The sequence below is a fragment of the Symphalangus syndactylus genome, chromosome 11, assembly GCF_028878055.3.
Source record: "Symphalangus syndactylus isolate Jambi chromosome 11, NHGRI_mSymSyn1-v2.1_pri, whole genome shotgun sequence".
Lineage (NCBI taxonomy): Eukaryota > Metazoa > Chordata > Mammalia > Primates > Hylobatidae > Symphalangus > Symphalangus syndactylus.
In genome coordinates, this window is record NC_072433.2 from 81,735,263 (window position 1) to 81,756,783 (window position 21,521).

Here is a 21,521-nt window from a genome sequence, read left to right on the forward strand (position 1 = left end):
GATCATTACACATTCTATGCATTAACAAATACTCACATGTACCCCATAAATATGTAAAATATCATGTATCAAATAAAATGGTAGGAATAGTAAAAAGAAATCTTAAATACATGTTTATGCTGTTCTCTTGTTAATCTGTCGTTTGTTATGTAGTGTCAGCCAAGAACCTTGCAATCGGTGAAGAAAAGATACTACTTTTTCTTCCCTCAGTTCAATAATTGTGATGAAGACTGTATGGTATACAAAGCCTAAAATATTTTTTATCTGGTCTTGTATATAAAAAAAATTTGCCAGCCCCTGTTCATGCATATTGGAAGAGTGTACATATGTTCCAAATAGCTAATACTAAATAAGGACATTTTCCATCTACTCTGAAACCATATGTAAGTATAAGTAGGTGTCAGCTTTTCATAACAGTCTTTTTATGACTCAATTTGTCAATCTCTATTAGTCACACTGTTTTAGAAAAGCATGCTAGGCATGGTGGCTCATGCCTGTAATCACAGGACTTTGGGAGGTCGAGTAGGGAGGATTGTTCTAGGCCAGGAGTTCAAGACCAGCCTGGGCAACATAGTAAGATCCCATCTCTACCAAAAATTTTCTAAAAATAGCCATGTGAGATGGTGCACACCTGTAGTCCTAGCTACTTTGGAGGCTGATGTGCAAGGATTACTTGAGCCCAAGAGTTTGAGGTTGCAGTGAGCCATGATTGCACCACTACATTCCAGCCTGGGTGAGAGCGCAAGACCCTGTCTCAAAAAAAGAATAAAAAGTACTTTATGGTACTTAGTAGCTGAACTTATCTACTTTTTATAAGGTTTGTCCTTTCCACCTTGCCCTCAGCAATCAATCACCCAGAATATAAGCTTAATAAAGGCAATTTTTAAATGGTATAAGTATTTTTTTTCCAACTTTTAATTTTCTGCCTTGATGATATGTCTCATGCTGTCAGTGGGGTGTTGAACTCCCCCACTATTTTTTTGTGGCTGTCTAAACCTTTTCATAGGTCTAGATATGAAACATAGGTCTAGATATGACCTATATCTTGTTTTAGAACCTGGGTGCTCCAATGTTGGGTGTGTATATAGTTAGAATAGTTAAGTGTGCTTGTTCAATTGAACTCTTTGTCATTATGTAACGCCCTTCTTTCTTTTTTGCTGTTGTTGATTTAGAGTCTATCTTATCTGATATTAAAATAGTGATCCCTTCTCTCATTTGTTTTCTGTGTGCAAGCTGTATCTTTCTCGAACATTTTACTTTGAGCCTATGGGTGTCATTACATGTGAGATGGGTCTCTTGGAGACAGCAGAGGATAAGATCTTGTTTTGTGTGTGTGTGTGTGTGTGTGTGTGTGTGTTTTAATTCAACTTGTCACTCTGTGCATTTTAAGTGGGGGCATTAAGGCCATTTACATTCAAGGTTAATATTGACATGTGAGGTTTTGATCCTATCATGAAATTGTTTGCTGGTTGTTTTGTAGTTTCTATTGTGTGGTTGCATTTTCTGTGGCCTGTGTATTTGTGTGTTTTTCTGGGAACAGGTATCTTTATTTTGTTTCCATATTTAGAACTCCTGTAAGAATCTCTTGTGAGGCTGCTCTGGTGGTAATAAATTCCCTTAGTGCTTGCTTGTCTGGGAAAGATTTTATTTCTTCTTTGTTTATGAAGCTTAGTTTGGTGGGATATGAAATTCTTGGTTGGAATTTCTTTTCTTTAAGAATGCTGAAAATAGGACCCCAATCTCTACTGACTCACAAGGTTTCTGCTGAGAAGTCTGCTACTAGCCTGATGGGCTTCCCTTTGTACGTGATCTGGCCATTTTTTCTAGCTGCATTTAAGATCTTTTTTTTCTTTAGCCTTGATCTTGGATAGTCTCGTGACCATATTACTTAGTGATGTTCATTTTGAATAGTATTTTGCAGGTGATCTTGAATTATTCCCTCAAGTATATTTTCCAGGTTGTTTACTTTTTCTCCATCTCTCTCAGGATGCCAATAATTAATGGACTTGGTCACTTTACATAGTACCATATTTCTTAATGATTTTATTTTCTAAAATTATTTTTTCTTTATTTTTGTCTGAGTGAGTTCAAAAGACCAGTCTTCAAACTTTGAGATTTTTTTCTTCTAATTGGTCTAGTCTATTGATAAAGCTTTCAGTTTTACTTTGAAATTCCTTAAATGAGATTTTCGATTCCAGAGGCTCTGATTTATTCATTTTTAAGATATTTAGTTCTTTCTTAATTTCCTGGATTGCTTTAGAAGTTTCTTTGTGTTCATTTTCAACCTTGTCTTGGATCTCATTGAGTGTCCTTGCAATCCATGCTTTCAATTCTTTCTTCGGTCCTTTCTGAGTTTCATTTTGGCCACAGACCATTGCTGGAGAGCTGGTACAATCCTTTGGTGGTGTCACTATATTTAGATTTTTCATTGTGCCAAAATCTTGTGCTGTTTCCTTCTCATCTGGAGATTTTGGCATTTCTAATTTTTGTAGTTATTTTCATGCAGGTAGTATGTTTGCTTTTTCTTTCTTTCCTAGAATGTTTTTTTTTCTTTCCCTTTCCCTTTTCCCCTGTTTCTTGGGGGTGTGACTGTAGTGAATGCTGGGTAGGGTCTTTTGGCTTTGCTTCTATAGACATATGCACTTCTTTTGGCAGGTTTTATATTGGGCTGTGGAATTCAACCTACAAGCCCTTAGATGGCACTTACAGGCAAAAACTGTCTGTGGTCAATGTGGCTGGGTATATAGTTGATCCTTGTTTACTAGCAGAGGCTCTCTGTTACCTCAGGCAATGGGTTGATTCGTGAGATATACAGTGGTCTGAGCTCCCTACTCAGCCCTGGGGGGTGGCAGGGGCCACAAAACGTGGAGCCAGACCAGGCAGGTCCACCTACAGGTTCCCCAATGTCAGGCACAGGCATCAGTGCCAAGGGAAAATCCAATGAAGCAGCCCCCAAGCGCCCAGAAGTGTCCCTCGGCTTGGAGCTGGGAAACCACCTCAAGTCCAAGTTCTCTACACAGGTATGGGGATGGCCTAAACTTGTAATCTAGGAGACTGGGTGCTCCAAATGCCTGGAGCTCTGCCTGGGCGTGAAGCAGAAAGGCTTCCTTGCACCAGAATCTGCACAGGAGGGGTGGTAAGTCAGGCTGGTTGATCCAGATGAGTGGTGCTCTGAAAGCCTGGAGACCTGCCTGCACATGGAGCAGAGAGGACCCCCTGCAGCAAGATCTCTGCACAGGAGTGGTGGGGCAACTCATGCTGCTGGACCAAGCAAGAAGTACTCTGAAAGCCTGGAGATCTGCCTGGGTGTATAGTAGAGAGGGTCCCCTTGCACCAGAATCTCTGTACAGAAAGGGTAGACAGTTCAGCCTGCTGATCCAGGTGATCTGGTGCTCTGAATGTATTAAGGCAATTTGGCATGGCATGTTTACCATTTTATTTGCGGTCTAAAACAGTGCCTGGTACATACTTGATGCTCACTAAATATTAGTTGAATGGAGAATTTACTCATAAAATCAAGTAACAAAACATTTTCAGAAATTAACTGAGAAGAATATTACTTCTTATTTCAAAAAAATCATCCTCACCAAGTCTCATGTTTTTATTTTAGAATTCATTTAAAAACAATAGGCTTTCAAGAAATAATGGCTCTTCTAGCAAGGACCACTTAAAACATCAAGTGGGCAATTTACTCAATTTTTCTGTATCTAATTTTTCTCATTTGCAAAATGATCCTAATAATCCCAGGTCATAAATGAAATAATATGTTAAATTATTTGAGTTGCTTGAGAAAAGATGCTGCAGAAATTCATCATAATAGTATTACTTGTAATATAATGCCCAATCATTTTACATACTAATACTAGAAGCACATTAACTACTAAGGAAGATGTATGTTTCTACAGTCATATTAGACATTTTCTAAGTTCCATGAACAGATAGAATATAAAATATTTCAGTCACTGCCAAGCCAGATTAGATTTGATTCAATGCAGGTGAAACATCATAGCAAAATTCAAACTGCCAATCTCCCAAGCTATATGCAAGATTCTCAAGGAGTCCTAAATATATAGAACTTGAGAATATTTACTTGGTCTACCTCTCATCTTCAAATACATGACAGCTGCTAGGACAACACCTTCTCAGGCACAAAGATGTCCAAAAGTGAGAACCTCGTCTCCCAGGAGACACTTTAAATGTATGCTTACGTGGAAGAGGAGGGTTACTGAGAAGTACATGAGGAGACCATTGCATAGAGAGCATAGGAGTAATCAGAGGATAAAAAAATGCATCAGACATATTTTCCAGGCATTCAGTATAAAAGAAATGAAGAGAATCTAACATAAGTACCCACTATGTTCCAGGCAATGCACTGAGTACTTTATGTTTATTTACCCTTTAAAGCTCAAAATGAATTAATAAGGTCAATATTAGTACCCCATTTAGAAATGAGAAAATGAGAGTTTAGAGAGATCAATGAATAAAACAGAATTGTCATGGAAAATGAATAGGCCTGCAATCATTCAACAAATACTTTTTTAAAGCATGTTCTATGCTGTCAGTACCAGTCTAATGTGTCATGAACCAGGCCAGGCACTGGGGATAAAATCGTGAACTATCCCTGCCCTCCTAAAACTCATAGTGGCTGAAGTAGACATTAAATATCAATTACGTCAATTAACATTTCACTTAAAACTGTGACAAAAAGAAGTACAGTGGGACCTCACCCAGCCAGGATGATCAGGGATGACTTCCTAGGAAGTAACATTTATGCTAAAAGGTGACTCACAGATGCCAGGTAACTAGAGACAAGAAACGGTCTAGGCAGAAAAATAAAAATAAAAACAATTCAAAGGCTCTGTAACAGGAAAGAACTTGGCATATGGGACAATTGAAAAGGCACTGGTATTAGAGCAGCTGCCCCTTTCTTCAAGTGACTTCTGCAGGGAGATTGCTATTATAAATATACAAATCTATGATGCACAACCTAAACCAGAGAATTCATTACCCTGGGTTGGAGCATACTATGCTGGGGTGAGTAGGATGAGATGAGCTGGACAAGTTGGCCACATCTAGAGCATGCAGGGGATTGTTGGTGTTGCAAGGATTAGGGTTCTTACTCTAAAAACTTTGGGTAGCCCCTATCAGTTTTTAGCAAGGGAGTAACATAATCAGTTCTGTATGTGAATAAGATTATGCTTGCTGACCACTGTGAATGTCCTGATAAAATGGTTCATAATAATTCTTAAGTAAATTGTCTTTTTATAACCCTACAATATGTTACGAGGACAAGCCACATACTCAAATTCTTTTGCCTTCTATAGCAGCAGATACCTTGTTTGATATCCCTGCTACAGAGAAAGTTGCCCGGGAACCAGCAGCAGCGGGAGCAGCATCACCTGGGAGTTTGTTAGAGAAACACATAATCTCAGGCCCCACCCATGACGTACTGAATCAGAATCTGCAGTTTTAACCAGATCCCCAGGTAATATGTTTGCACTTAAAGACAAGAAGCCTTATTTTACATAATCCATATCCCATTACCTCCCCTAGAAGCACCACCCCCACCTCACCCTCATGAAGTCTCAAAAGAATCTAAATGGTAACTCTTTCTGGGACTAATAATTTTATGGAGCCCACTGATACCTCTAAACTAGTTCATCAGCATTCTTGGATAGGATATTTGGATAGGATCCCATATGGTGACACACAAATATGGTTCTTAGTAAAGAAAGTGACAAAAAAAAAAAATAGAACAAGTCAGAGTCCTGTAGCGCAGACATCATTACTAGCAAAAGCAGCCTATGACATCATTGTTATGTTGGCTAACCATGGGTTATTTTAGGTCACCTCCATCAAGGCAGTTATTAAATTGCACTTTGGTCTCACTTATAAAACAAAACACATGGCTGGGCATCTGTAATCCCAGCACTTTGGGAAGCAAAGGTGGGAGCATTGCTTGAGGCCAGGAGTTTGAGACCAGCCTGGGCAACGTAGCAAGACCCCATTTCTAATAATAAAGAACTAAAAAAAAACAATAACAGCAAAATACACACACAAACCCACATACCATGCACAATAAAACACCAAGCTTCTGCCATAAAATGCCTTATATTACCTGAAAGACCAAGAAAATATTAACTATATGGTAAGATAATTTTGAGTTTTTATTTTATTTTATTTTATTTTATTTTATTTTATTTTATTTTTTTGAGATGGAGTCTTGCTCTGTAGCCCAGGCTGGAGTGCAGTGGCGCAATATCGGTTCACTGCAAGCTCCGCCTCCCGTGTTCACATCCTGCCTCAGCCTCCCAAGTAGCTAGGACTACAGGCTCCCGCCACCGCGCCCGCCACCACACCCAGCTAATTTTTTATATTTTTAGAAGAGACGGGGTTTCACCATGTTAGCCAGGATGGTCTCGATCTCCCGACCTCGTGATCATCCGGCCTCAGCCTCCCAAAGTGCTGGGATTACAGGCGTGAGCCACCGCGCCCAGCGATTCATTCATTTTAAGGCAACAGTTACTTGCTAGTGGTAGTAGCCTTTTAGTCAGAATTTTCTCTAGATATTTTTCTTTGTTATCTTTAGGTACTTTGTCATGAGGTTAAAAAGTACAAAAGTTACTATGAAAATTATCTACTACTTAGTTTCTGATAGTTCCCATGAATTGTGCAATATTGCTATTTGGTAAATGTTCTGTGGCTCTGCTTGGAACATGTGCTGTGTGAATGGAAACAGAATTTGGAAGCCAGCTGCCTGGATCGAATCCTTCTTTGCCATTTACTAGTTGTGCAACTTGGATTTCTCTGTGTTTCAGTTTCCTCATCTCTAAAAGGGAAATGACAATCATACCACACAGAGCTGTTATGAGGTTTCAATAAGTAAACACATTTAAACTACTTAGAAACAATGTCTGGAACATGTTAAATAGTATGCATTTACTAGTTTGCTGTTGTTATTATATTACAAATTAATATTATCAGAAGTCAAGAAGTTTTACTGGCAATTATTCTTGCGGCAATAGGCAAAGGAAAGAATGTTAGTCACACTTCATTCAAATGTCACTAGCAGGAAAGGTTACCTGCTAACAATTGGGAAATTGCCAAATATTTGTTCCTTTGATGACACATGTAAGAAACCTGTAAGGCCATGTGGTCTCAGCAAGATAATTACCAGAACAATTGCCTTGGGTGTCAAAAGTCAATAATTCAAAATGGTGTCTCACAATTTAAAAATCTTCTGTGATCATTTGTAGTTGAGAGTTTCTTCCCTGCAGATTTAAGATGACCTAACTTAAAACCAACAAATATTACCTTCTCCTGCCAACTGAACTGTACTCAGAGTGTTAAAAGCCCCTACCATGTGAAATCAGTTTACTTTTATTAAGTTTTAGCAATGTAATCATTTCTTCAAAATGCTACATATTTTATACAGAGAGGATTATTTTACATGGCAAAAACATAATTCCACTTCCTAAAAGTTTGCAGCCTATGAAGCATATATTACAAATCCTTACCATTCACTTATTTAATTTTGTTATTTTCTGATGCTCAGTGAAGTTGCATCTCAGATTACAAGACAGCCATTTCCTACAGGCTCTGTCGATCCTTTTGAAAAACATATAAATTCTGAGAAATAATTTCCACAGAGCAAAACAAAAAGCTACAGACATCACTTTCACAATGAGATAAATCCCATATGCTTTAATCTCTATAGCACATGGTTATTGTCTTAGTCCATTTTCTGCTGCTATAATACAATACCACAGACTGGGTAATTTAACAAGAACACAAGTTTATTTGGCTCATAGTTTTGGAGGCTGGGAAGTCCAAGAGCATGGCGCCAGCATCTAATGGGGGTCATCTCATGGTGAAAGTGTTTTTGTACATGGCAGAAACCAGTGTACAAGATACAGGGAAGTGGGCTGAACTCATCCTTTTTATTAGGAACCCCCTTGAGCAATTACTAAATTATTCCCATGATAATGGTATTAATTCATTCATGAAGGCAGAGTCCTCATGCCCTATCAACTCTTAAAGGTTCAACCTCTCAACATTGTTACAATGGCAATTAAATTTCAACATGAGTTTTGAAAGAGACATTCAAACCATAGCAGTTGTTTATCAAGAAAAACTCTGTACCTAACAGTATTCAATAATTACTTATTAAACAAAGAGAACCTTGTTTTAAAAAATGTAATAAATACATGTACTTCATATTTCTGCATTTTTATTCCTGAGACAATTTAACACAAAATTAAGTTTTATCAATTAGATGAAAAAAACACTATTTTTTTTTCTTTTAAGTTTTCAGTTCAGGGGTACATGTACAGGATGTGCAAGCTTGTTACATAGGTAAATGTGTGTCATGGGGGTTTGTTGTACAGATTATTTCATCACCCAGGTGTTAAGCCTAGTATCCATTAGTTATTTTTCCTGATCCTCTCCCTCCTCCCACCCTCCACCCTCCAACAGGCCTCAGTGTGTGTTGTTTCCTGCATGTGTCCATGTGTTCTCATCATTTAGCTCACATTTATAAGTGAGAACATGTGGTATTTGGCTTTCTGTTCCTGTGTCAATGTGCGTCTAGCTCCATCCATGTCCCTGCAAAAGACATGATCTCATTCCTTTTCATGGCTGCATAGCATTTCATGGTGTATATGTACCACATTTTCTTTATCCAGTCTATCATTGATGGGCATTTAGGTTGATTTCATGTCTTTGCTATTTTGAATAGTGCTGCAGTGAATATATGCATGCACGTGTCTTTATAATAGAACAATTTATATTCCTTTGGGTATATACCCAGTAATGGGATTGCTGGATCAAATGGTATTTCGGTCTCTGAGGAATCTCTGCACTGTCTTCCACAATGGTTGAACTAATTTACGCTTCCACCAACAGGGAAAATTGCTCCTTTTTCTCCACAACCTTTCCAGCATCTGTTATTTTCTGACTTTTTAATGATAGCCATTCTGACTGGTGTGAGATAGTATCTCATTGTGGTTTTGATTTGCATTTCTCTAATGATCAGTGATGTTGAGCATTTTTTTCATATAACTGTTGGCTGCATGTATATCTTCTTTTGAGAAGTGCCTGTTCATGTCCTTTGCCCACTTGTTAATCTGGTTGTTTTTTCATTCTAAATTTGTTTAAGTTCATTATAGATGCTGGATATTAGTCCTCTATCTGATGCATAGTTTGCAAAATTTTTTTCCCATTCTATAGGTTGTCTGTTTACTCTGTTGATAGCTTCTTTTTCTGTGCAGAAGCTCTTTAGTTCAATTAGATTCCATATGTCAATTTTTGCTTTTGTTGCAATTGCTTTTGGCATCTTCATCATGACATCTTTGCCCATATCTATGTCCTGAATGGTATTGCCTAGGTTTTCTTCTAGGGTTTTTATGGTTTTGGGTTTTACATTTAAGTCTTTAATCTATTTTAAGTTGATTTCTGTATATAGTGTAAGGAAGGGGTCCAGTTTCAATTTTCTGCATATGGCTAGCCAGTTCTCCAAGAACCATTTATTAAATAGGGAATTCTTTCTCCATTGCTTTTGTCAGGTTTGTCGAAGATCACATAGTTGTAGGCATGTGGTCTTATTTCTGGGTTCTCTGTTCTGTTCCACTGGTTTGCGTGTCTGTTCTTATACCAGTACCATGCCGTTTGGTTACTATAGCCCTGTAGTATAGTTTGAAGTCTGGTAGCATGATGCCTCCAGCTTTGTCCTTTTTGCTTAGGATTGCCTTGGCTACCCGGGCTCTTTTTTTGGTTCCATATGAATTAAAATAGTTTTTTTCTAGTTCTGTGAAGAATGTCAATGGTACCTTAATGGGAGTAGCATTGTATCTATAAATTTATTTGGGCAGTGTGTCCATTTTCACAATATTGATTCTTCCTTTCCATGAGCATGAAATGTTTTTCCATTTGTTTGTGTCATATCTGATTGCATTGAGCAGTGGTTTGTAATTCTTCTTGTAAAGGTCCTTCACTTCCATTATTAGCTGTATTCCTAGATATTTTATTCATTTTGTGGCAGTTGTGAATGGAAGTCCATTCTTGATTTGGCTCTTGGCTTGACTGTTGGTGTACAGAAATGCTAGCAATTTTTACACACTGATTTTGTATCCTAAGACTTTGCTGAAGTTGCTTATTAGCTTAAGAAGTGAAAAACACACTATTTATTTAAAAACTCCCACATAAAAAGCTGATAATTATGTTGCTTGAAATATACAATTCAGAGTATTTTACTCTAAAATTTTGCTTTGCTAATATTTCCTAAAATAAACAAGCTTCTAAATTACAAAATGGTACTCTGAAATATCATGAGACTTTTAATCAAATACAAATAAAATATCTATAAAAATATTACAAATTAATTTTTGTGTGCATAATATTTCTATATTAGTATAATTAACAAGATTCCATGAATATATTGTTTCTAATTTAAAGTGACAAGAATTCTATTGGAGATTAAGAAGTAGGTCAATCAATTGATTAGTAAATTCAGTCACTTTATCCTTATGGTATTTGAAGTAGCTAGTAAAATTCAGTACAAGACAGTACCACTGCAGCCATGTAGTCTAATAGCCTTTGTTTAAAATGATGGGTATTTGAGCAGGTTAGGTAAATACACTGCTGTACTCCATAAGAACCAGAACTAAAAATAGTACAATATGATACCTTTGATAACTCCAAGTTTCTTTAAAACAACATCATGTTATACATACCAGAATGTGGACATAATTATTTTTGATAAGTAAATGTAGGATTCATTTGTAAGAGAACATGGTTAAATATTCATAACTATAATTGTACTTCCTGTAGTTAGTGGCTGTCTCAATATAGTCAAAAGGTTTATCTCAATTGATTTTACAATCTATTCTCCATAACTCTATCAGTAGGAGACCATTTCTCTTATAGAACCATGCCTGTGAGTTTCAAAGATCACATGAAAATAACTCTCAGCTTTGTTAGATATTATCCTTGTCACGTAGCTGCTTTGTCTGAAAAGCACTTAGACTATAAAGTTTAAGGGAAGCGCCATGTTTTATATTCTCATTGACCACTGATTGGCCAAGCACTGTTTACTGGACAGTTTATGTAAAAAGCACTGTGCCAGCTTAAGGAGGAATATAAAAATCTACAGTACAGCCTTGCCTACCTAGTTGGAAAGGTAAGTTAAATGCATGTGTACCAAGATGTCCTGGTTGATCCAAGCTGAGAGTGGACAGATAACAATTCTTCCCAATACTACACTAGTCTGCTTCAGGGTTTAATTTGCATGAGTATTTGTATTGGAAGGGCAGGGGACAGAAAGTTCTGGCTGGGTACAAAATCTAGATCTACTCACTATTTATCAGATATGTGTATCTCTGCATAAGTAATAATTATCTTCAATGCCAATGTCCTTATGTTTAACATGAGAGTAACAATAGTATATATTTTATAAGATTATAGAGAGAATCAAATTAGATAACACATATAAAATGCTTAGCATAGCGTCTGATAATTAATAAGTGAACAACAAATGTTGGTTACGTGAGGAAGTAGATTCCCTAGTGTGAGTTTTCTCTTTAGGAGAGTGATTAAGCCTGAAGCTAAATAAATTGCTTTCAGATAAACTTTGTGAGATTTGAGTTCCAAACAGTACTGCTTGGGAGCTAAGGACATAAAATCAGATTCAGGGCTTGGGAGGGAGCAAGCTTTGCCTTTCTGCTTGGAACACAGTGAGGCCTGAGGAGTTGTGATGACCTTTGGCACCACATGGCTTTACACTTTGGAGAGCACCAGGAGAGAAGAAATATTCTCACAAGAGACACTGCTCCTAAGTGCCTTTTGGGAACCAAACATCAAGGTGGATGGGAGAGAATACAGGGAACTGGTCCTGAGCAGATGTGAGAAAACAAAAATTATCAGAAATGACTGGAGCTATTTATACAAGGAAAGGCAATGAACCTCATTTGTATCCTAACAGGCTGGTAGGGCCTGATGACATTTGCCTCATTCATATATAAACGAAATAAAAATATAAGGCAGCGCATGCTAAGGGCAAATAAAGTAGCCAAGATGAAAGTTCACTATGAAGTTCAGGGGAGGAAGAAGAGATCAGTGTAAGATAGAGCATTCAAAGCCAAAACATCAGCTGGCCTTTGCAGACTGGTGGAAGCCAAGTTGTTTATGGCAGGTATTTAAGTAGGAAAGACAGGTGAGCCAAGGTGTGGAATGAACGCATGCTTGGGGCTTTGGGGCAATAACTGTTACAGGAGTAAGTGGGTGGTGTGTGCAAGGAAATAGTGGGGAAAAGATTAGAAAACTATTCTGGGATCATATTTGAATGGTGAAGGGACTTGGGTCCTGCAGGTGTTGGGGAACTACAGAAGAAAGATTTTGATTCACTGTAGGGAAACCTACAGTGAAACTAGTAATTGATAAAGTTAATCAGGTTTCACTTGTGGTACATAATAGGAGAGATGCACAGGAGTACGTGAAAATGGTGAAAAGCTCTTCCTAGATGAAGTGGGACAGCAATGAGATGTGATATTATACTGACATAACATTACTTACCATTTTCTTAAAAAGCATTTACAGGGGGAAAAAGAAACTAATTAAGAGAAGTATGATCTTATATTACCCCTCAATTTCCATTCAGAATTTTCTGATGATTACTACTCTATGCTCCAATGGATATAGCTGTAGGTCACATCTTGCTTGTTTCTAAGTTGCACAAGCACTCTTCATGATACACTGAAATTCCCAGCATTAATCTAATACTCTGTCTCTGTCTGTCTCTGTCTCTCTCTTTCTCTCTCTAGGTCTAATTGAGATTGTGCTTTGGAAATATAACTGCACTCCTACAATTTTTTTAGGCATTTCAAACCCTGCATATTGATATATTTCTATATAATGGTAGTTGTGATAGAACAGTGTCATATAAAAATATAGTTTTCTCTCATTCAGAGTCCTTGAAATAAATTTTTTCAAATAGGTTGGTAAAGCGATTTAATGCTTTTGCCTGCTGCTAACCCAACTGAATGTTGATACATGCCATTGGTTTACATCCTTCTTCCAATGTTTGCCTAGAAAAAAAATGTTATTCAACTTGAGCAATGACTAGGTTTTTCGAGGACATTCTTATAACTACACATACTCACTTGAGCTCTTCAGCAAGATTCTCAGTAAAAGTCCATCATGATGCAGTAGGGTTTCCAGAAGCAAATTCCAGTTACAACCTGGCTGGGATAAGAGCAGTTTCAATTGACCCTCGGCTTTCAGTCCTCCAGCTGATGGAGTCCTTTCAAAATGCAAGATAAAGATGGAGTAATGAAGTTAATTTATCTATGAAATTAATAGCCTTAAAGTACAGATGTAATGCTAACTCCTTTAAATGTCAATTCCTCCCAGATTACTCTGAAAATGCTTTCATGCTTACTTACTTTAGGGTTGCCTGGGGAAGGAATTACACTTAATCTCAACTAGCTAAAAGCAAATTAACATTTGGTACCTTGCCAAATTTAAAACTGATACAAAATACCCATGCCTATATTTCATGGAACTATGTCTGTTTTTGTTTCATGGAGAGAAGAAAAATTATTTATGCATTTTTTGAATGCATTCATTTATTCACCAAATATATCAATGCCTACTATGTGCTATTAACTCCTTTCATTATTAATTGAAAGAAGTTCTGATGGGTTTCACTAGTTTATAATTTGCTATATAATGTGATTGCAGATGAAAAAAAAATCAAAGCTTCTGTCAAGGGTCAACCATAATCTAATTATTTAATATGTAAAGACTTACATCAACATTCAATTATCAGAACTGCTGCTATTACACTGTTACCTACTTGGGTAATCATTTCATCAAAGGGAAAGAATTCCGAGGTAAATACGCTTCTGCTTGAAAAATTATCAGTGTTGAACAGAAAATAGAAATCAGGTCTCTCACATCACCACTTTCATTTACCAATGAATCAGCAGGACAGCAAAGGAACTGATAACATTATTTACTTTCCCCTTCTAAAATCTAGAAATCTAAAATTTAGATTGGCTAACAGTCGCAAAATGGGAAATCAACTTACAGGGCGAACAACAACAAAAAAGGCAGGAAATAGTTAAACTCAATCTGGTGACAGACTTAAGGACATGGGAATAGGGCGGCATGGGGAAGGGAAAGTGGACTGAGCAATCTAGAGGTGAGAATGGGAGCATCATATGCTTCAGGGTGGAAAGTAATGCAGAGCAAAGGGTATCACTCAGAGTGGCAATTTGCAGCATTATCATCAGCAGATGTAATTTACTGTGTGGTAAGCCATCCAGTTATCAGCACAGTCTAGACCAGTGGTTTTCAAAGCTTGGGCCCCAAACCAGCAGCATCAACATCACATCTTAATTCTCCAGCCTCATCCCATCAGAAATTCTGGGGGGGGGAGTGGGGGCGGGGAGCACGGGACAGGGCAGAAATCTGTGTTTCAACAATCTTTCTCCAGGAGATTCTGTTGCATGCACGGTAAGGCTTGATGCATGTAGGCAGTGCTTTCTGAAGCACAGGCAGTAGGGTTAGGACCAATTAGCATCTTCTTTCCTGCCTCTGCCTTTGCGCAGATCCACCTTGGCTGCACCCACAATGGGATAAATGTTTGTGTTCCCCCTCCTCAAAATTAATATGTTGAAACCCTAATCCCAACGTATCTGGCAATGGGGACTTTGAGAGATAACTGGATTCATCAGAGTGGAGACTCCATGAATGGGATTACAGTCCTTCTAAGAAGAGGCTGGAGAGTTAGCCTGACCTCTTTCTGCATGAGGATACAAGAAGTTCGCTATGGGAAACCTGGAAGAAGGCCTTCACTAGTATGCAACTGTGCTGTATCTCATCTTAGACTTTCAGCCTCCAGAACCATGAGAAATAAATGTTTGTTAAGCCACCCAGTCTATGGTATATTTGTTATAGCAGCCAGAGCTAAGATACCATCCATGCAATAAGCTCCCTATAACCTTTTATCTTTATCTTAATCCTACTCTTTCTTTAATTTGCAGCAAAAAATTATTGATCCCTGTGAAGTCTTCATTAAAAATTTCTCTTCATAGTGGCAAGTTTACACATTTTAGCACTTTATTATTTCATCAACTAAAGTTTTATCTGTTCAATTCATGCAGATTCAAACTTTGTGAAGACACTTGCTTTATATCCCAAAGCTTCTACTAGTGAACTAAGCACATTTAAAGGCTTTCTAAATGTCAACCGATTGATTTTCTGCTCATAAATGAGTAGGCAAACTTATAGAAAAAAAATGATGAGGACCCTTTGCCAAAAGGCTGGCTTAAACAAAAGTAAGAAGATTCAAAGACACAAAATGAAAAAGTCTCGAAGCACCTCCCCCTTGGCTTGGAATGGTGTTTGGAACATCTCATAACCTTATGATGCACAAAATCCATCAGCTTGTGCTTGAACCTTGGGCCAACTCAGGCTTCCCATGTAAAACTCTGGTAACATATCTCAAATTGGAGTAACTCCTCAGGCAATTGGTGGGGCACTGTCAGCTAGGAAACCTCCTGCCTTGGGTGAGTGGTAAAGAGAGAAGAAGGGTGTTACTAAACTCTAGGGCCAGAGGAATCAAGTGTATCAGTTCTGAACATTCCAGGAGTTCTGAATTACTTTTGCAGATTAGTCTGGGTCTGGCTTTTGCAGTAGTTCCAAACGTGGTGCCAAAGGAAGAACTCACTAGGTGAGCCCTTTGGACTAAAAATCTAAAACAGATCCTCACAATGGCTGTCCCTACTTCCATCCTAAACCCTAAACACTGATTCTAGATGCTCCTTTGGGGTTCAATGGATGAAAAATGCTACTTGGTAGTAAGCTGTATATTAAAGTTGACTTGGGTTTTGAACATTTCCTACCTATATATTATGCTTGAGTTGAGTGCTAACTTAAAGATCCATTTAATGAACTGAAAGATCCCATTTGGCTGGAGTGTAGAAAGGAAAGGGAATATTTGAGAGATAGTCTGAAGAAGGAGCCAAGAGCTAGATTGAGGAAGGCCTTAATATCCCAAGGTGTGGATTTTAGGCCCATTGGAGAGTTTGAGGCAGAGGAGTTTCCTGATCTGGTTGCAGTGTGGTGAATGGATTGGAGGTGGTTAGTGTTTTCCTTAGCCCTTCAGTCATGGAATAAAATCATTTGAATGTCACTTTATACCACTGTATCTGAATACCTGGTTATAAATAAAATCTCTCATTTACCAGATGGAAAGCTGTTTGTTGACATGTACCTCAATTCTTGGATCTTTCAACTTATCACAGATTTTGAAATGTACAGTAGAATGACTCACTATGAGGAAAAATAAAATAGTACAAACATTCTTCAATCACCAAGCTCTGAGTAATAAATGCATTGAGGAATCTGTGTTGGGCATATGGAGAAGCATATGTTCCCTCAGCCTTTGAGCTGATGGAGCTGTGAAAGTGAGATTAGCCTTACAAAAAAATGACAGAAAGGGAAATTATACACACACACACACACACACACACACACACACACACACACACACACACACACGTATGTATGTATCAAATATGTACATGTTGAATACCACCATAATACAAAGGGGGGAAAATGTTATAAATCCTATAGAACTCATAAATCTTGTACTAGGAGACAGGATGAATTTATGGCTGGGTTGTACTCAGCTTATACTCCAATAAGTGCTGTATTTCTGGGGCACAAATTTGCCTAAATAATTTTTAAATTCCAAGAAGTAGTGGGGCCCAAGCATTATTGGTTTATGAAACTATCAAACTATTTTTATAAAATCATTGTGAAAAATCGTAGCTACATTCAGGTATGTTTATGAAAATTCATCAATTAGTTCCTGTACTTTCTTCAATTTTTTGGTATGTACTCATGCTGCAACAGAATGTTTAAACAAAATCTTAGCTGTATCAGTCATACTGTCCTGACTTCCAACTTGATGTGAGGTAAGGCTTGGGCCAAGGGAAGGCTCTGCAGTAGGTTCACACTGGGATATGAGTAGCCTTATTGCTCAGGCCACATGACCATGGGGTATATTGTTCCTACCATTTATATATCATGCAGAAGCTGCAAGACTAGCAGAAAATTGGAATGGACTCCAAAATTCACAGCTTGGGAATGACACTCAGTGGTGCTAGAACACTGTCCCTCAAGACTTGATACTTACTTTTAACCAACAGCCATTATATGGTACTGTGGCCCCAACAGACAAACTACATAGGTCTGAGAGACAAGGGGTGAAAGTAGGAGCAGCCCCTCCCACCAAAGATTGTGATAATCCACTTGGCAAATCTGTGCTTTCTATCCCAATAACTATAAGCTCTGGAGGAGCAGAGGTTCTGGTTTCCATGGTGGGATACGATGGGGGCATACACACCTCTACCAGGGGACCATTTAGGATCCCACTAAACCTAAAGTTATAGCTGCCATCTGGTCATTTTTGGCTCTCCATGCCAGCCGTCTATCAGGCAAAGAAAGGAATTACTATGCTGGTGAGGGCGAGTAACCCTATTTATCATGAGGAGCTGGGCTTGGTACTGCATAAGGGGAGCAGGGAGATGTATCTGTAACTGAAGAGATTCACCAGGGCATCTCTCAATGCTTTCGTGACTGGCAATTATCACATTCAGAAGACTTCAGTAACCAAGACTGATAAGGGAATAGTAACCAGGAGTTCAGCACCTCGAGGATGAAGGTCTCAGTGACCCCACTGGGCAAATAACATAAATCAGCAGAGATGATGGCCAATCATGAGGGAAAGATGGAATAGGTGGTAGAAGAATGTAATAATAAATATCACTTGCAGATTCAGAAATATCTGCAGCAGGGGGTACTGTAGCCTGCCCTGCTAAGTCCATTGTCATTAAGCTTAAATAAATAAATAAATTGTAACCAGCTATGACCCTGAAGAATCAATTATAGAATTCAGGGAACCTAACACAGGGAATAAGCAGATCTCAGAGGTGTAAAGGGTAGGGCCATAGAAGACATTGTCAATGACCCCATGTATTAATCCGTTTTCACATTGCTCTAAAGAACTACCTGAGACTGGGTAATTTATAAAGGGGTTTAATTGACTCACAGTTTGCATGGCTGGGGAGGCCTCAGGAAACTTATAATCATGGCAGAAGGCGAAGAGAAAGCAAGGCACATCTTACCTGGCAGCAATACTAATCTAGCACCTGAATCACTAAGACATTGGACAATACTGAATAACTCAGCCATCCTTTTGAGGAGCAGAAGTTACCTCCTTGGTGCCATTGACTATTATTGGTCCCTGTCTATAAGATATTGACCTGTTACGGGGAGTTCAGAAAAAGTCTCCCCTAGCATCATATCCCTGACCCAGTGAGAAAGTGGTTCAATATTTCTTCCACTTTATCATACTTGAAGTAAGTCCTTTCAACATGTTTAGATAATTGATAAAACTTGCCACTCTCTGAAATATATAGCTCTTTACTAACAGCAGCTATGAATGATAGTTTAGTATTTATGTGATGAATGCCACTGAGGCACTTGAGCTCATGGAGTCCTCATGACCCTCCCATGAGAGTATCTCAGAAGTTAAGGGAAGAAGATGTTTCAAGATGGAGGAAGTAGACCATAGGACTACATGCAGTCTTCAAGAAGATTAATAAGATTGTATTGTAAGAAGATTAATAAGATTGTATTGTATTAATGTCTCAACATCCTCACCAAAATATAAACTGTTTCATATATGGGGAAACTGAACTGAATCACGCCTAGGCTAACTTTCCAAAATCACAAAACTCAACAAGTATGCAAACCAATGTGAAAACCTATAGCTGTTTCCTATCATCACATTGCTGGCTTCATTTCTATATTCTGAATTATGTAATATATTTAAGCCATGATAGAAAAGACATAAACCTTAAGATATCTAGGTCCATATGCTAAATACCTAGTTCAGTTGACATTTTCACTTTTTAAAATAACTGTTCCATAGACACTGACTTCCCTCTGAAAATCTTTTCATACTGCTTGTCCATCCACACTCTGGAACAGCCGTTTAAGATCTCTGGTGTTTAAATCTCTCATTACTTCTCCGCTGGCTATTGGCACTATGTCAACGCTTGGCACCTCATCAGAGCACAAGATCTCTAAGCTCTTTTCCTCAGTCCTGCAGAGCAGTTTTTCAGCAGCAGTTGGGAGACCAAAAACTCTTTTTGTCCTCCTCCCTAGATATTCTCTCCTAAGGATACTAGAAGTCACCTCCTCATTAAGACGGTGCTTCCCCTGCCTGGGCCTTACCACACAGATCAAATGTTCCTACCATTTAATATAGCACTTATGCAATACAATACTTTAATATAGCACTTAGGGGACACAATACCAGTTTGAATTTTTTAATTAATTCATTCAACTAATATTTATTGTTTAACTTGTATACGCTAACCATGGAGACATAACAGTAAGCAAAAAGCAGAAATTCCTTATTCTTATAGAATTTAGTGGAGGATACCTATATAGTTTAAGTGATCATAAATATAAAGATAAAATAACAATTATAAAAACTCATTGAAAGAAAAGCAAAAATGCTATTAGAAGTTGTAGTAAAAAGGAAGTTAACTAGTCTTTGGGGTTGATAAAAGGCTTCCCTGCAGAAGTCACATTTGAGCTGAGAGATGAAGATAAGCTGGCATTACCTATGTGAAGGAGAAAGACATTTTAGTGAAAGGGAAAAGCATATGCAAAGATCCTGTGGCAGAAAGGAAGATGGCATAGGAAGAAAATGTAAATGGGTTAACGTGTGGAAAGCAGAATTCACAGAGTAGCGGGTATCAGAAGTGGGTTGAGAAGTGGGTAAGAGTCACATCTATGTAGATATTGTAGGCTATGCTAGTTTTTTGTACATACTTAAGGATAATGGTGAATTCATGGAAGGTAAGCCATAAGTATGCCATGATAAAATGTGAGTTTTGAAAATAGCTTTGGATTTGAGAAAACTCTTGCTACAGTTGGAGAATATTATAAATGGAAGTCAATATGTACACAGGAAAAATGCTAGTGGTCACTGGAGTAGTTAAGAGAGAGATGATGGTAGTTGGGAGTAAGGTGAAACTGGTACTATGGAGAGCAGATATTAGAAGTTAAAATTAATGAGACTTAGTAATGGATTTGGTATGTAGGAGAGAAAAAAGGAGGTGTCCAATTGCCTTCTAAGTCTAAGTCTCTGGCTTCTACAATTGGATGGCTGTACCATTAGCTAAGACAGGGAATAGTAGAAGAGGATCTGTTTGGAGGGGAATATCCTAAGTCCAGTTTTGGTCATGGTGAGTTCGAGATGTCTTTATGATTTCCAGGTGTAAATTTCAAGAAGGTAGTCATGTATGGTTGGTACCCATATATTATGGATCTGTAGTCTTAGGAGAGATTAAAATTAATGGTATGGATTTGGGGGGCACACAAGGAGTACAGGAAAAATAGAATGTTATCATCATCAAGAAAAAAGGTTACAGTATAGAATACTAACAATGTTCAATATTTAATTGCCAGGTTAAAGTAGATGAACATGCAAAGGAAACAGAAAAGCAGCAACAGGAAAGAAAGAAGACAAAAGTGGGTAAATATCTCCAGAGGAAATCAAGAGAATACGTCAAAATGGAGGGAGTAGACAACGGTATCATATACTGTGGTCAAGTAGGCAAATACAATTGATTTCTTCACCAACATGTGACAATATGAGGAAAGGGACTTTATCTCAAATGTCATTGCCTGCCTCTTTCTTCACCATTGACACCTAGCATAATGCCTTACATGGAGAACATTTTTTGAATGCATTTATTGAAGGAATGATTAAACACATCTTTCTAAACTAAATAAAAGGAAAGACCCACATAGCATGTAATATGAATATAATGAAACCAAAGATAGCTTAATATGTTTAGGGAGGAAAATATATGTATATAAATACAAATCAGGATTACATTGAATAGAAGCATGTAGAAACAAAAAGCCCAGTGGAAAGAAATATATACAGCTCAAAATGGACTGGCCATGAATCAAAGCATCATGTTGTCACCATAAAAGAAAATTAGTAATTAAAATGAATGGACTGTTTACTCACACTGATGATACTTCTTGGACTCAGTGTACAGTTATGACCTACTTAGCTAAGGAAGACCTGAAAATGCTTTTTTAAATCACATGAAGAGGAAAGTTTAGAAAATGATAAAAGGCATTATAATGCAACATATTATAATTGACTAGGACAGCATTCTTTCTTGAACATTTCTATGAATGAACAATATGGTGTCTGTATTAACCTTGAGATTAATACATTTTCCACATGTCTTAGTTTAATCTAGTATGAAACTGATTATCCTTTCTAAATCAACTCATGTTATTAGCCTATACCACTGCTAGGGACAATGAATATAGTAAATTTTACTTACTGCTTTGAAAATATATTTATTTTCCCTAAAATAAACTCTTCTAAACTCTATTCCCAGGGTTCTAGGAGAATA

General features: G+C 37.7%; 1 protein-coding gene across 1 annotated transcript in view; it reads right to left on the bottom strand.

Moving 5' to 3' along the window:
• Nucleotides 1–21,521, bottom strand: part of KIAA0825 (KIAA0825 ortholog) — a 474,586-nt gene that overhangs the window by 279,099 nt on the left and 173,966 nt on the right. The window contains exon 14 of the mRNA XM_055233339.2: nucleotides 13,155–13,294. Coding sequence (XP_055089314.1) covers nucleotides 13,155–13,294 — 140 coding nt within the window. The remainder of the gene's footprint in view (nucleotides 1–13,154; nucleotides 13,295–21,521) is intronic.